Source organism: Leuciscus leuciscus (assembly GCF_965113295.1).
Source record: "Leuciscus leuciscus genome assembly, chromosome: 22".
Lineage (NCBI taxonomy): Eukaryota > Metazoa > Chordata > Actinopteri > Cypriniformes > Leuciscidae > Leuciscus > Leuciscus leuciscus.
The window spans coordinates 7366436-7382507 of record NC_138746.1 but is presented as its reverse complement, the minus strand read 5'-3'; the positions used below and the strand labels follow the sequence as shown (position 1 = coordinate 7382507).

Here is a 16072-nt window from a genome sequence, read left to right as displayed (position 1 = left end):
TTATCATAAACTATGATAAAAACATTTAGCAAATAAATCCCTCAATGCACATCTAATAATTAACGTGACTTTGCCTCAACAGTGGATGTGATTGGATAACTGGACTAACCAGCAGACCAATTTCATCAAACGGCTTCTCAAATGCTGGTTTGATCATTTTGAAACGCCTGAGCCAAAGTCTGTCATCAGAATGATTTGGGATAATGACCTCCCAGAAGCGTCTCACACCATTGCATTCCCAAACATCAGGCATCCGACGCAAGATAACATGACAGTGTTTATTGCATATCATCTGCACGCTCTGAGAAGCAAATCATTTATAATGTAGGAAAAAACACCCATTGCAGAAACTTCCATTTTTATTACAGATATGTTGCACTCTCTTGAACAAATGGGATGGAAACGCTGCTTTAGTCGCAAATGTTTTATGATATTCGCAGCTTTGAATGGAAACATAGCTAATATGTATGTCTGACATCAGTTACCTGTCGGAGAGCTTCCAGCTCCTCACTGGCCACCACCCTCTCAGAGGAGGTGTTTTTGAGCCGGGCCTCTGCCGCTTCCAGCTCCGTCTGCAGCTTGTCCACCTCTTTAATGACCTGGTCCCTCTCGCTCATGATCAGTCTGTATTCATTAAACACAGAATCCCGCTCCTCCTTGTACTTCTCTCCATCCTTCACCGCCTTCAGCTGGAAGTTTTTGTAGCGCGTCACCTCCGACTGAAGTCTCTCCATCTCTCTCTGCAGCTCCTTGTTCTGTGCTGAGGCCTTATTCAGCTCCTGCTGCACGGAGTCAAATCTGATGGGGTTCAAATTAAACATGTCAATTAATTAGGAACTATTTTGATCAATGAATGATTGTATTATTATAATGCTTAAGTACCACTTTTATAAGCGGGGCGTGTTAATTGATGAACTGAGAATTGTTAGATTGGCAGAAAGATTGGTCATTGACTGTACTGACCGATCAGAAGTCAGGACCATAATTATACGCTTTATGTGAAGGATATAAACAATGTACGCATTCTGTATGAAATGAATGGCAATATACATTACCCAGACGACGACAACAATTAAAAAAAAGTCACTGTTTGGATTTTAATAGGCAAATGGTTAAGAGTCTATGATTGGATCATTATTGCAGTGATTATGTTTCTAGCATATTATATGTTTGGCAACAGTTCTTCTAACCCTAAAATAGAAGTAAATGTTGTGATGTTATTTTCATCAAGAAAGATCCCAAAGACTTCCAATGAATTTAAGGGTTGTATTCAAGAGGTGCCAATTCATGTGTGAAAATGATTCTTCATGCTCCCTCCCAACCATTCTTTTACAATTTGCGCCTGATAAATCTTGTCATTATCATCCTGGGATATGGCCATGATGTGTCTCCCTACATGGTTGTTTAAGAAATGAAAAGCTACACACTCCATCAATTAGGATTAGAAGAACTGTTGGCAAACATATAACATGCTAGAAACATAGTATCAATGCAATAATGATCCAATCATAGACTAAGCATTTGCCTATTTAAATCCAAACAGTGACTTTCTGGGGGGCCGGGCAGTGTATTTTATGTAATGCCTGTCATTCACAACTTCTACTCATCCCACAATCCTTGTGTGAATTTATTAAATATTTAGGAAAATCTGATTATGCTTTCAGCTGTTTAACATATTTTACCACAATTCAATACATTCAGCACTTTTTGTCTCAAACTCAATAAATAAAAAAATAAATAAAATGCTGCAGATTGTGTTTTATGTGACGTCACTGTCTGAAAAAGTTAGAAAGCGGTTGATGTATGACCTTTAAATATAAACAATGTACATGTCTTGTATAAACTGTGTGCTGAAATATTTTATGTTATGTAATGACTGCCAATCAAAACTTCTACACATCCCTAAATCCTTGTGTGGGAATTTGTTTAATAATCAGACAAAGCTCGGTTTAACATATTTTACCATATTTCAATTCATTCCGCACTTCTTGCCTCAGACTCAGAGCAGAAAATGCTGCAGATTATGTTTGACATGACATGACTGTAGTTCAAAAGTTGTTGATGTATAATCTTTAAATTTACCCGTAGAGTGTTACACAACACTTAAAGCAGACATTGAAGGCGACTGACGCTGCTCGTACCGTCTCATAGATGAAGACCACTGCTGTTGGTACTGGATGGCTGTGTCGCGCTGTTTAAGCAGAGCGTCTGTTTGTTTTTGCAAGCGCCTGTTCTCCTCCTCCACCTGCTCCAGTCGACTCAGATCAGTGTTGTGACCGGCCACCTTCTCACTGTATCTTTTGCTCAAGACGTCGTATTCCTTCTTCACCCCCTCCAGCTTGTCCATCGCTGTGTCGTAGAGCTTGTTCAAAACCTCTGATGACCCGTTCTCCCTGATTACCTGCATTAAAAAAAAAGTCTTTCATGAACCTGATTTACTGTGTGGTGTCAAAAGAAAAAAACATAAAAATTAAAAAATTAAAAAATGAGATTAAAAAACAAAGGTTTAGCCTTTTGACACTACTTAAAAAAAAAGTAAAGGGTTTGTGTTCTTGACTACATTGGCCAGTCCAAAAGATATTGAATTAACATTGATATGCAGGCGTTATGCATTAATGTAAAACCCAACTGATTGTCTGATGTCTGAACATATTGCCTATTTTACAACGGTTTTGAATGTGGCTCATCATATCATATTTCAGAGTCTGGACAATCAATGTTATAAATTTGCTTATATCATCACTTGAATTAAACTTTCACAATGCAAACACCAGAGGGCGATCATGAGTCTATAAAACATCTACTGTACTCGCATGCAAAATGCTGTCACTGTTTTTTCTACACAAAAAGGCAACACTGCATTCAGTATTAAACAAACAGCATTAAGTTCACTTGTTCTGCAAAATGCTGACCTATTAGAACACTATATGTCCTAATGACATAATCGAAGGCAATTCCCTGTCCGGGCAATAAACCCACACATCAGTAGGGCCTGACCAAACCACAGTGGGATTGCATATGCCGAGTGATTGGCATCTTTATCTAACTCTCCTCTAGGCCATGTAATCAGTGCTTAGAGTATTGACTAACTACAAAAGCCTCTATCCTTCTCCATCCGTCAGGCAGCACTTGCCCTTCCAGGCTGACCTTTTCAAGCAGGCGGAGTGTGTTTTGTGCAGCCTGTGGGCAGGCGTAAGCACTGCTGACGGGTCAAAACACGCTTCAATCTGTACGCTACAGAACAGATCCTTTGGCATGCCTGATGTAACCACTTTGTGACAATTAAGACCGCTCCAGACACACAAGCAGGAGATATCCTAATGCTCGAAACTTTTCCATTTGTGTTTGTGGGTTTAATCCGACAGGAAAAGGTTGATTCCTTCTTGGCAGCAGCAGAGAGCAGACAGTGTGTTGACACGGTGGCATCTGATTGAATAATCTCCTGTCCCCTGGCTTCCTATTTATGTCAAGGTCAGATTTGGTTGCACTACCATGGGATGCCCAGCCTCCGGATTTACAATACAAACGCTGCAGTTCATGATGCAACAGACGCACTAATCCCACAACAGTCTGCGCTGCGGGGGAACGACAAATTCTGCAATTTAATTAACCGTCCCTAGAGTTCTCCGAAAAACTCAGTGATCGATTTTGGCAGACTAACGTCACTTTCTGGCTGACGGCAGTACCGTTAGGCCTGTTTCACACTGCAAGCGTTAAGAAGCGCATATGTATTTTGGTGCCCATATTAACAGGTTACATTCACACTGCGTGCATTAGCAGGACGCTGCTGCTGCGAAGAAGAAGAAGAAGAAGAAGAAGAAGAAGAAGCGGTTATGAAAATAGAGTTTTTGCCGCTTATAGCACGCTGAAGTAGCAGACAACATGGAGAAAATTCACTATAATTCACCACTCAAAAGTTTGGGGTCAGTAAGATTTATTTATTATTTTTTATAATAAATACTTTTATTCCTCAAGGACATATTAAATTGACAGTAATGACACAGAAAAGACAATTATAATCTTACAAAACATTTCTACTTCAAAATAAATGCTGAACAGTTGACCTTTCTATTCATAGAAGATGCTAATAAGAAATGTTTCTTGAGCACCAAATCAGCAAATTAGAATGATTTCTGAAGGATCATGTGACCCTGAAGACTGGGGTAATGGCTGCAGAACATTCAGGAACAAACACTGTCTGTGTCTATTCAGTCTATTCATCTGACTGAACCCAGACAATTTAATAAGTTAATAGCTACATTTTGGATTTAGGGTTTTATTCTAAAGTAATTTGGATATAATTTGGATTTAAACACGATCCCCTTCTTCGTTGATTTATTCGATTCTTCCCCTTCTTTATTAAATTTCTCAACTATAAAGTCTGTAATAAATCACAAAGGCACACATGATAAATGTTTTACAATTTAAGCCATTATTGAAAGAAATACTCATTGTAGTAACCCAGAAATCACTTGATTTTCTTTATGGAGCCACAGCAGAATGCAGTGTTGGGGTAAGGCATTACAAGTAACACGAGTCACGTAATTAGATTACTTTTTTTCAAGTAACTAGTAAAGTAACGCATTACTTTTAAATTTACAACAAAATATATATTTTTTTACTTTTTAAAAATAAGTAGCGCATGTTTGTTTTCCCATTTATTGACTGGCAATATCTCTCGTTGAAGCTTTGCAGACTCTCTGAAGGGAGGGTGGGATGCTTTCAAAGCTAACTTGTTATCCCAGCCCAGGTGAGAAAAAGTCAATCAAAAGTAATTTACCGCATTACTTTCCATAAAGAGTAAATGAGTAACACAATAAGTTACTTTTTTAGGGAGTAAAAACTATTTAAAAGTAACTTTCCCCAACACCAGTGGGTCAGTGTGTTTCTGTTACAGCATTTTCATTTACACACATGTATGAAACACATCTTAGTTGTCCCTGGAATACGTGTAAAGTCAGTACCTGTTGTTGCTGTAGTCTCATGTCGGCCACCTCTCTCTGGTCTTCAGAGTGAAGTCTCCTGAGCTCCTCACAGCTCTGTTTCAGATGGTTGTGTTCCCGAACCAGCTTGCCGTTCTCTCTTTTCATAACCTCCATCTCCTCCTTTAACTGAGTCTGCTCGCTTAAGAGACGGCTGTGCTGTATGCTGATATACAAACACAAAACAAACAAACAAACGAGGTACGTTACATATTTTGCAACTCCATTTACCACATGAGAAACTGCATCACCCTAGGATCACACTGCATCACCCAGTCTAGGTAGTTACAACCAAAACTCTTGTAAAAACAATCAGAAATGCACTGATCTAGAATAGTAACTCCACAGTATATTAGCATAGACAGTAAAAGAAATGGACACAGCGACTCCATAGACTTCAACGGAGAAAAGTGAAGCAAATTAGAAGCACTCACTTCCTGATGGCTGAGCGCGGACTCAAACTGAGCTTGATGACATAGATGTGACGTGAGCAACCTGTCTGACAGTTGTAAGTCTTCTAGTAGCTGTGCCAAGAGAAATCTGAATCATTCCCTTCCGAATCTTGCAGAGACGGAGAGCGTGAGTAGGAGCTGTCCATGAGCTAGGAGCAGGAGCAACTTTATGACTCTCTATGGGCTTCTCCCTTGACTTTATCGAACTTTATGCCTCCACATCCCCCCGATTGACTGCAAGCTTCTCCTCCTGTCTATACGGTAATTTCCAGAGAGTCGCGTGGTTATGACGCAATCGTTAGCCTATTTTTACAAAAACTGCTTCTACGGGGCCATAACGTAAGATACAAGGTAATGGAGCATTTTATACATTGTCGTGTTTCTTTAGAAATAAACAATGGACAAACAGAGTCTTTAAACGCCTCAGATGTAAAGTTATTCGCTGTCAAAGTGACGCCAAAATGAATGGGAGTCAATGGAAGGCTAACAGCAGGTGATGGCTTCTTAGCCAATGGCGGCCCCCGGGGATGGTACGCTTTCCGGGTGCTGGATTACCCTCCTGTATATTAGTAACTACACAGTGATTCGGTTCCAAAATCTAGTAAGCCATCTATGTAGGCATCATTTTAAGGAATCATAGGAGTGCTTTAAAATGTAAGCAACATGATGTTGCTGTTCAAAGATACCTTGTTTTGGACAAATTCTAACAAAGCATCACACGTACCCTTTAAAGAGAACGCAACTACGTAATGCATGGCAACAAACTCCATCCAAGATGGCCAGCAAATGAAAAAAAATCATATATGAATATAATTCGACACTTAAAAATATCCATTCGATCCATTCTAAATTGAATTAAAATTAACTATTTTACACAATATTTGTGTTTTGTATTTTATGCTTTTTTAGAGTACAAGTCAAATAAAACATTTAATAAAATTTCAGCCTCTTGATGCGGTACACTGCAGTTCTAGGAGACCTTGTTTTCTGACATATTCTTAGATAGCATCACTCGTACCCATCACAGAGAGTGCACTCCCATAATGCATTGCAACAAACTCATCCAGGATGGCTGACAAAGCAGGGAAAAAAAATTATATTATGCATATAAAATATCAATTATCTATTTAAATCTAATTAAAATTATCTATTTTACCCAATATTACCGTTTTCATTATGCATTTTATTCTTGAAAGTACAAAACAAAACAACTTTCTTTCAGTCTTTTGGCGCAGTACACCACAGTTCTGATATACCTTGTTTTTGGCCAAATTCGAACGGGGAATTTTACTGAAATCAATTAGGAGTTGTGTCTTGGTGTGAGGAGCGATATTTATTTTTATTTTTTAATGCACAGGGTTTCTGCTCATGTAGAGCATTCCAAATCGGTTCTATTTTAGTTTGGATGCTACCAGTAGACAACAAGGAGGCTCAAACTGAATGAATGTTTCCGTTCTCAAGACATCAGTAATATGCAAGCAACATGACAGAATGGCTGTGTGTGAGCGCATGCTGTAATCACACATTGTTGAGGGAATGGGGAATATGGGATTAATCCCTCGTCAACTCAATCTTCATCTCTATGTGCCCAGCAAAGATGGGGACAGGAGGGCATGTGTCCTTACATTATAATCAGATTACAGCCGCTGCACATCTGTGTATGGAGGGACGGTATTATGTTGGTGTGTGGATGACCACACACTGGCAAACAAGGGTGAGTCAGAGACAACGGAGCAGAACAAACTTCCTTGTGTACACACTCACATATTGCCAACTGGTTTAGATAACGAGGCTACATTAAAACAATGTCGCTTAATATGATGACATATGACAGAGCAGTTTTAAAATATCCTGTGGCTGTGCTTTCTCTAGAAGACTTTTTATAGATAAGACACTGACGGGATAGTTCACACAAAAATGAAAATTCTGTCATCATTTATTCACTATCCAAACCCATCACAAATTTGTTCTTCTGTTGAACACATTAGAAGATTTTTTTTTTGTGTGTGCTTTTTGTCCAATGTTGTTTTGGACCCCATTGATGTTGATAGCATGGACAAAAACAGTTAAATATTCATAAATAAAAAATTAAAAAAAATGACATGAGGGTGAATAAATAGTGAAAAAAAGTTAATAAAATCTTTCTTTTTTTTCAATTTAAAAAAAAAAGAATTTTTATTTACATTTTTTAGGTTTGGAATGATATGTGGATGACTAAAAGGCGCAATTTATTTTGAGTGAATTTCATGTAGATATAAATATAATATAAATTATACGTTTATAAATATAAAACTGCTCCAAAACTGGGATTACGCACATCAATATTGCAACATGAATTGAGCTGCAGAACAAAGTGCTTTAAACATTTAATAAAGCCATAATTAACCTGAAGATGATGCAAGCGCTAATTAAAAACTGTGCTACACATGCAGCAGAAGGCTCTTAGCCTAAACTCTCTGTGTTTAAGAGGGACGTGTGGAGCCTGTACTCACTGGTAGTAGTCTGCTTCCTTCACGGCCTCCTCGCATCTCTTCAGAGTCTTGGTGTGCTGGTTCTGCAAGGACTGTAGGTCTGCCATGGCCTTCATGCACTGCGTTTTCAGACGCTCGTAGTCATGACCAGGTTTGGAATTTGGCCTTTTAGAGACAAGAGTAATACATCAGCACTGTGTCCCTCAGTCTGCAAGGGCGGCCCAATGTTAATCGGGATAACAGAGACTATAATTATATATTACGGGATAATTTGAGACTACTTCTCAAAAGTTTGAAATAACTTGAATTTTTTTTAAGTTTTTGATAAGTCTCTTATGCTCACCAATGCTGTGTTTATTTGACAAATAAAATACAGTAAAAACTGTTTAATGAACAGCATTTATTTGAAATGGACATCTTTTGAAACATTATAAGGGCCAGATTTACTAACAGCTTGCGCCAGCGCAAACCCTCTTTTGGCGTTAAAAAACTACCGTCAGGACTTACTAAAGACCAACAGTGAAAAACAAGCGCTAAAAAGGCTTGGACAGGGTTATTTTTGCGGCTGATCTTATTGCAAATGTATTCGTAGGATTTTCTTTGTATCCTTTTTTTTGTATCCTTTCGGACGCAAAATTTATGGGAGGAGAGTATTTAAATTAATCATGAAAAGTGATTTACTGAGGTTTGCGCTAGTCAATTTACTGATATTTGCGCCATTATTTACCACCCAAAAAAAGCATGTCAAACCAGATGCTAATTTGCGTTGGTCATTATGGAAATTATCCGGCTGTGTCTGTGTTCTTTAATTTGCGCTTCGTCAGTAAATCATGCGCAGAACTTTTTACTACACTTCAATTACAATTACAATACCCTGGTAATCCAGAGTTCTCGCAAGAGCACAAGTTGAATTTGCTCAGCGAGTTACTCTGGTGTCGAGTAATGATGCTCATTAAATATGCCCCTCGATCTGAGCTGCACCAATCACATCGGGTTATCTGATATAGGCGGGCAAGAGGCGAGCTAAACAGATGACGACAGCGCTGTGACGTCAAAGTCATTAGTAAACATTGCAAGATGCCCATGGATGAACACCAGTTGTTTGAAACGGCTTTGGCCGCTACAATGAACGAGTTAGACTTGTCTTTTTATCTAAAAGAGGAACAGAAGACGCCGCTCGAATCGTTCCTTTGCAAGAAGGACGTTTTTGCTGTTTTGCCGACCGGATACGGTAAGAGTCTAATCTACCAGTTAGCTCCGCTGGTAGCTAAGCGTATGGGGTTTATTGTTGTGATTGGTCGTAGTGTTATCCAATTGCGTGCAGTGAGATTTTCAAATGCATGCTTGGTGCCGCCCCTCGAGCTGGCCGATTTTCATTAGTCGACGCCAGACCATTAATCTTTTAGATTTAGGTCTGGATTTCCAGGCTATAACGTTACTGCTTTTACTGTATTTTTTATTAAATAAATGCAGCCTTGTCGAGTATAAGAGAGTATAAAAGAAGGTTCATGCACGAAAAGCTTTCACATTTAAATAAAAATGAAACCCCTTTACATTACAACATGTGGGTTGCTTTATTCTACATAAGGCTGGATGGATGCAGCATTACGAAGGTGTCAGTATATAGTGCAAAACTACACTCATATCGGTTATTCAGGAAGACAAAAAAGAACCAGTGAAACATTTAAGGTTCTGTTTTCCACCGAGGTTTGTACCTGCAGTCATCGAAGGTGGTGCCAGGGGAGGCGAGAGCCAAGCGCTTCCGAAGTTCATCCCGTTCCCTGGTGACCTGTCTCAGCTGGAACAGGATGGTGTCCAGGTTCTCGCTGGCCGGCCGGGTGTCACTGAGCGCAGGTGGAGGTGATGAGGCTTTGGTACCTGCAACAGTGAGCACGTCACCGGAGCACAGACAAGCTCACCCAGCACTAATGCAGGGCTACGGTCAACAGAGTCCCCCAAAAAACTAAGACCACAATGTATTTTCTCTTTAAAATTGCAGTGTACCAAAGACAGTCTCAAAAACAAGGTTTGAAACCGCCCGTCACAAACATCCCGTTAACGTGTGAGGCGGGGCTTTTCCTCCGTGAGCACAAGAACACACATAAAACGGGAAAGGAAAAATCAGGTACATATAGCAGCAATATAGCGGGTGAATTATATATATGATGTATATTATGATGTTATGAGGAACTATATGCCTTTTTCCACTGACGTTCTGAGTTGTTCAAAGCGTTTCTAAGGATACTAATGGTTAGAAGGAAGCTGTCTGACTCCGAGATGGAAAACAGGAACATGGTTTGTGTAACATTAATAACACATTATTAGCTGTTCAATAACATAGTCAAGCCAAAGACTAATCATATAAATTAGCCTATGTGTCTGACGTTGTAGAAAGTGATACATAAAACGCACTACCATTCTGATACATCGACTTGTAGACGACCCTGAATAATTTGTCTTCTTCTGAATCAGTTTCTGGTTCAAACCTATATGGCTGAATAAAACCAATATTTCCACTTGCCATTGTGTAGCGTTTACAGCTTGTTAGGTTTTAGACAGTATTATTGTAATATTATTTATACACTATTATAGTATTCATTAATATTTTGAATTAGCTTTTATTTTTATATTTTAAGTTTTCATTTTAAAATTCAGTTGGCGTTTGTGTAATTTTGTTATGCAAGTAATTTTTATCTTTTTTTTTTAATATTTAGCTTTATTTTTAGGTTAAAGTTTAAGTTTATAAATCTAATATTTATATTTGTCAAGCTTTATTTAAAGGAACGAAAACTATTTTAATAATCTAATAGTTAGTTTTAGTCAATTACAACAACAACACTGTTTTTAGAGCAGAGCTACTATGACTAAAATAGAAAGAAATACAGGCTTAAAATGAAACCTGACCTTTAAAGCTTGGTTGTACTAAAAAAAAACTGCAGAGCAAAAAAAAAAGAAAGGCTGCATAAATAAGCGTAAGCAAAAAAATGTGAACATGCTTGAGGTCACAATGGCTGACATTCTGAGCACTTTATGTAAATGATGATCTTTCGGGATGAGCAGCAACTAAAATTCCACTATAATCTCTTGGTCTTGGACAATCTGCTACAGATATTCAGAGAATGAATTCCGCTGTATGTAGTAACAAAGAGGATAATCTACATTAAAGATAAAAGCAAAGCAGAGAACATAGTATTTGTCAAGATGTCATTTCATTGGCTTTCTATGGATTTATTAGAGGAGGTTAACATGAAATATCTGGATAAACACCAGAAAGCTGTTTTCCAGGCCTAGAAATCATCATTTTAAAATTCCCAGATACTAGTCAGAAGTCCAATTTAGACCAAGTTGAGAAAACATGCATGACAAGATTTTAAAACAAAATAATGAATCTTTATAAATGTCTCTATACAAGTAAAATATCATGTGAAATCATATTCTGTATAAAAAAAATAAAAAAATAAAAAATTATACAAAAAATGCAGCAATCGTTCATTGTTTCAGCTTGATTTTTTTTATTAAACATTTAAAAAAATAAGCAAATGTCGACTAATAAAGTTGATGTGAAATATTTGCTTTGTTCTGTGTCATTTATTCGCAACTGACTGTGAACAGGCCTTTTGTTGACCTCGTCGTCTCAAACCCACATTGCTCCCCAGCAGACCCAAACAGGCAGAGGGCATTATGGGTATCTCTGGCACAAGAAAACAGCCGAGTCACTTGGACGACAGTCAGCCTCAGAGCACATTCTCCACTGGCACCAAACCAGGAGAACAGGGCTCGGCCTTCAGAAAGATCTGCCATGCCCTCCAACACGCATTATCACTGTCCATCTGAGTCGGCAGTCTGATTTGAGCGACTTTACAAAATGCATCATACACACACACACACAGAGCAAAGCACGGTGACAATGTGTGCAAGGTGTCAAGTGTGGGAGACGAAACTCTGACATACCGACACTGCTGAGGGAACTGCTGCTCTCAGAGTCTGATGGCATTGTGGACAGGACGCTGTAGGTGGACCCTGCGGAGGAGAGAAAACACCATTAATAACTCAATGCTGACTGTTACAGCTCTTTAATGAACAAAATGCTCAATGCTGGCAGAAAGACAGCACTTCAGAAAATAAAGAATACTTCATATGCAACTCTCTACAGCATCACACCTGAACATTTATTAGACATGTCATTTTGAAAGATTTTTTTTTATCAGTTTTCACACTTTAAGTCGGTTCATTCTCAAGGTGACCAACACACAGCCTAACAGTTTTAGCAGACTTTGTTTTGGCCCAAAACAAAGAAGAAATTAAACATGCAAAAACAATTATCATTAATATAACTGTAACATGTTTAGATGATATTATTATTCTTGTTATTTAACCCATAAACACAGTGTACCGCCGGCTCATATCGTGGAAAATGGCACATCATTATTTAACGCAGAATCTCACGATTTAAAAAAAGAGCCCAAACCCAAATCAGCAGTTTCTCAGCATGAGAATGTCCAAACATTGTTTTTGTTTTTCTAAAAAAGCTAGTTATGAGTCTTTTCTTTTGTGTATGTCACTCAGAAAAAAAAAACAACAACTCTAAAAATGCCTTCAGGTCTAAAAAGGTTAAAAGCATTGTTATTAATATTATTTGTTATTACATAATAATAATAATAATAATAATAATAATAATAATATCTAAATGTTATAAATATATTGTTATTTTTCTATTGTTAATAATACTACTAATAATAATAATTTTTATATAATACTATTTTCCTCACTGTATATATATATATATATATATACATATACAGTGAGGAAAATAAGTATTTGAACACCCTGCTATTTTGCAAGTTCTCCCACTTGGAAATCATGGAGGGGTCTGAAATTGTCATCATAGGTGCATGTCCACTGTGAGAGACATAATCTAAAAAAAAAAAAATCCAGAAATCACAATATATGATTTTTTTACTATTTATTTGTATGATACAGCTGCAAATAAGTATTTGAACACCTGTCTATCAGCTAGAATTCTGACCCTCAAAGACCTGTTAGTCTGCCTTTAAAATGACCACCTCCACTCCATTTATTATCCTAAATTAGATGCACCTGTTTGAGGTCGTTAGCTGCATAAAGACACCTGTCCACCCCATACAATCAGTAAGAATCCAACTACTAACATGGCCAAGACCAAAGAGCTGTCCAAAGACACTAGAGACAAAATTGTACACCTCCACAAGGCTGGAAAGGGCTACGGGGAAATTGCCAAGCAGCTTGGTGAAAAAAGGTCCACTGTTGGAGCAATCATTAGAAAATGGAAGAAGCTAAACATGACTGTCAATCTCCCTCGGACTGGGGCTCCATGCAAGATCTCACCTCGTGGGGTCTCAATGATCCTAAGAAAGGTGAGAAATCAGCCCAGAACTACACGGGAGGAGCTGGTCAATGAGCTCAAGGTTACTGTTGGTAATACACTAAGACAATGACCATTTTGCCAATGACCATTTGGATGATCCAGAGGAGTCATGGGAGAAAGTCATGTGGTCAGATGAGACCAAAATAGAACTTTTTGGTCATAATTCCACTAACCATGTTTGGAGGAAGAAGAATGATGAGTACCATCCCAAGAACACCATCCCTACTGTGAAGCATGGGGGTGGGAGCATCATGCTTTGGGGGTGTTTTTCTGCACATGGGACAGGGTGACTGCACTGTATTAGGGAGAGGATGACCGGGGCCATGTATTGCGAGATTTTGGGGAACAACCTCCTTCCCTCAGTTAGAGCATTGAAGATGGGTCGAGGCTGGGTTTTCCAACATGACAATGACCCGAAGCACACAGTCAGGATAACCAAGGAGTGGCTCTGTAAGAAGCATATCAAGGTTCTGGCGTGGCCTAGCCAGTCTCCAGACCTAAACCCAATAGAGAATCTTTGGAGGGAGCTCAAACTCCGTGTTTCTCAGCGACAGCCCAGAAACCTGACTGATCTAGAGAAGATCTGTGTGGAGGAGTGGGCCAAAATCCCTCCTGCAGTGTGTGCAAACCTGGTGAAAAACTACAGGAAACGTTTGACCTCTGTAATTGCAAACAAAGGCTACTGTACCAAATATTAACATTGATTTTCTCAGGTGTTCAAATACTTATTTGCAGCTGTATCATACAAATAAATAGTTAAAAAATCATACATTTTGATTTCTGGATTTTTTTTTTTTTTAGATTATGTCTCTCACAGTGGACATGCACCTACGATGACAATTTCAGACCCCTCCATGTGGGAGAACTTGCAAAATAGCAGGGTGTTCAAATACTTATTTTCCTCACTGTATATATATGTATATATGTATGTATATATGTATATATGTATATATATATATATATATATATATATATATATATATATATATATGTATATGTATGTATGTATGTATGTATGTATGTATGTATGTATATATATATATATATATATATATATATATATATATATATATATATATATAATACATTTTATATAATTATATATTATATATTAATTTCGTTATTTTATTTACATTGTTTTTCTTTAATATTATTTTTTTTTTTATCATAAAATATAAAAATAATTAAGTATAAATATTATGAATATATTATCATTATTATTATAGTAAATCAGATATTCAGAATTAAAATATCTATTAGGAATGTTTTTGCTATGTAAAAGTGATGATTTTAGAGTGTAAAAAAGCCATTTTAAAACCATTAAAAAACAATTCTGTAAATAATGACACTTAAAAATTATCAGTATTGTTTGTAAACAACAATATCAATGTCTGACAAGAAATCCCAGCAAACTTTGAGGCTTGAAATGATCATACAAAACAAAACAGAAAGACATTAAAAAACACTGTACAACAAAACCCTTTACAACTACCGACCCTACAGGAAAACAAAGTGCGTTGCTGCAAGAACACCTGAGTGTGTAAGCAGATATGAACAATAATGAAATGGATAATTGAATCTTTCAGATTGTTTGCAGCTCCTTCACCGCAGGGCTCCTCCTCTCAATGAGCAGAGCGTGTGGTGACAAGGACACGGTTCATTATCACAGGCCTGACTCTACAGTCCACACACACACACACACACACACACACACACACACACACTCTCACCCAAATCCAGCCCGGAGAAGATCTCAGTCTCTCGCCTCTTCCTTCACTCTCATCACATCATCCGAGACACAATTCTGCTTTGAAGAGCAACTTCAGCAGACTTCAATGCCTCCCGTAGCCTGAAATAACTTCAGGGTAGCAATGATTTGAGAGCAAGTGCAAGTTGCAAGGTTTTTTTGGTGGGGTGAAAGGCAGATGGAATAAATAGATATTGTATAACGTCTGAAAGCAGACCGAGTCCTGCGAGTCCTGGAAGTAGGCTTCAGAAATAGACACCCTGGTTTTAAAGCACTCCAAACAAAAGGTACTTTTCAGTGAGAGGATGGATGGAGATACACTTACATGAACACATGGAGCTGCGCTAACTTAATGCATCAATGATTCAATGGCTATAGAGAACAGACATCACTAAAAAGGCCTAAGGGAAAGTCTGGCACATAAACTGGCCTATTTTCAATCAATGCAAATTAGTAAGCGTCAAATTCTTTGATGGCTACAACAAGCTAATCAACAAAGTCATGCTGACTTTGTTGATTAGCTTATAATAAAATATTGCATTTTGTAGTGAATACTGTCATGCAATTTACCGCAAGTTGGAGGTTAGTTTGTCAACATTAAAAACGTGCCATTCGATTGAAAGGAAAGCAGCTTCAGAGGTGGAGCAAGTTGTTACATTTGGATTAAATTATGTTTTTCAAGTCAATGGGAACATGCAATTTGATACTAAAAACTGAATGTATGACCACATAAATAGCACATCATTTTAAAATATAAAAATTTTATTCAAGGGGTGGTTTAAACCTCTTCTGATCCGTTCAATAGGACATGTGAACACTTGATCATATGTGACCCTGGATCACAAAACCAGTCACAAGTCGCACTGGTATATTTGTGGCAATAGCCAACAATATATTGTATGGGTCAAAATTATAAAAAAATTGTCAAATTAAATATATAGGCTATTAATCCTGATTCCTTAAACTTAAAGCTATCTTTTGTTGTTTATATATATATTATAACATAATATGTCATT

At 37.7% G+C, this 16072-nt stretch overlaps 1 protein-coding gene across 4 annotated transcripts in view; it reads right to left on the bottom strand.

Annotated features, from left to right (window-relative positions):
* Nucleotides 1–16072, bottom strand: part of dlg5a (discs, large homolog 5a) — a 61718-nt gene that overhangs the window by 31215 nt on the left and 14431 nt on the right. For 3 of the 4 annotated variants that reach the window (XR_014201620.1, XM_082153970.1, XM_082153969.1), the window contains exons 2-7: nt 11857–11925; nt 9621–9783; nt 7927–8070; nt 4965–5148; nt 2142–2401; nt 486–798 (exon numbers count right to left, since the gene is read on the bottom strand). Coding sequence is in view for 3 of the 4 variants with exons in the window: in XM_082153970.1 (XP_082010096.1) it covers nt 486–798; nt 2142–2401; nt 4965–5148; nt 7927–8070; nt 9621–9783; nt 11857–11925 (1133 nt within the window). In the remaining variant the exon portion in view is untranslated. The remainder of the gene's footprint in view (nt 1–485; nt 799–2141; nt 2402–4964; nt 5149–7926; nt 8071–9620; nt 9784–11856; nt 11926–16072) is intronic. The other variant, XM_082153971.1, reaches the window with a different exon arrangement.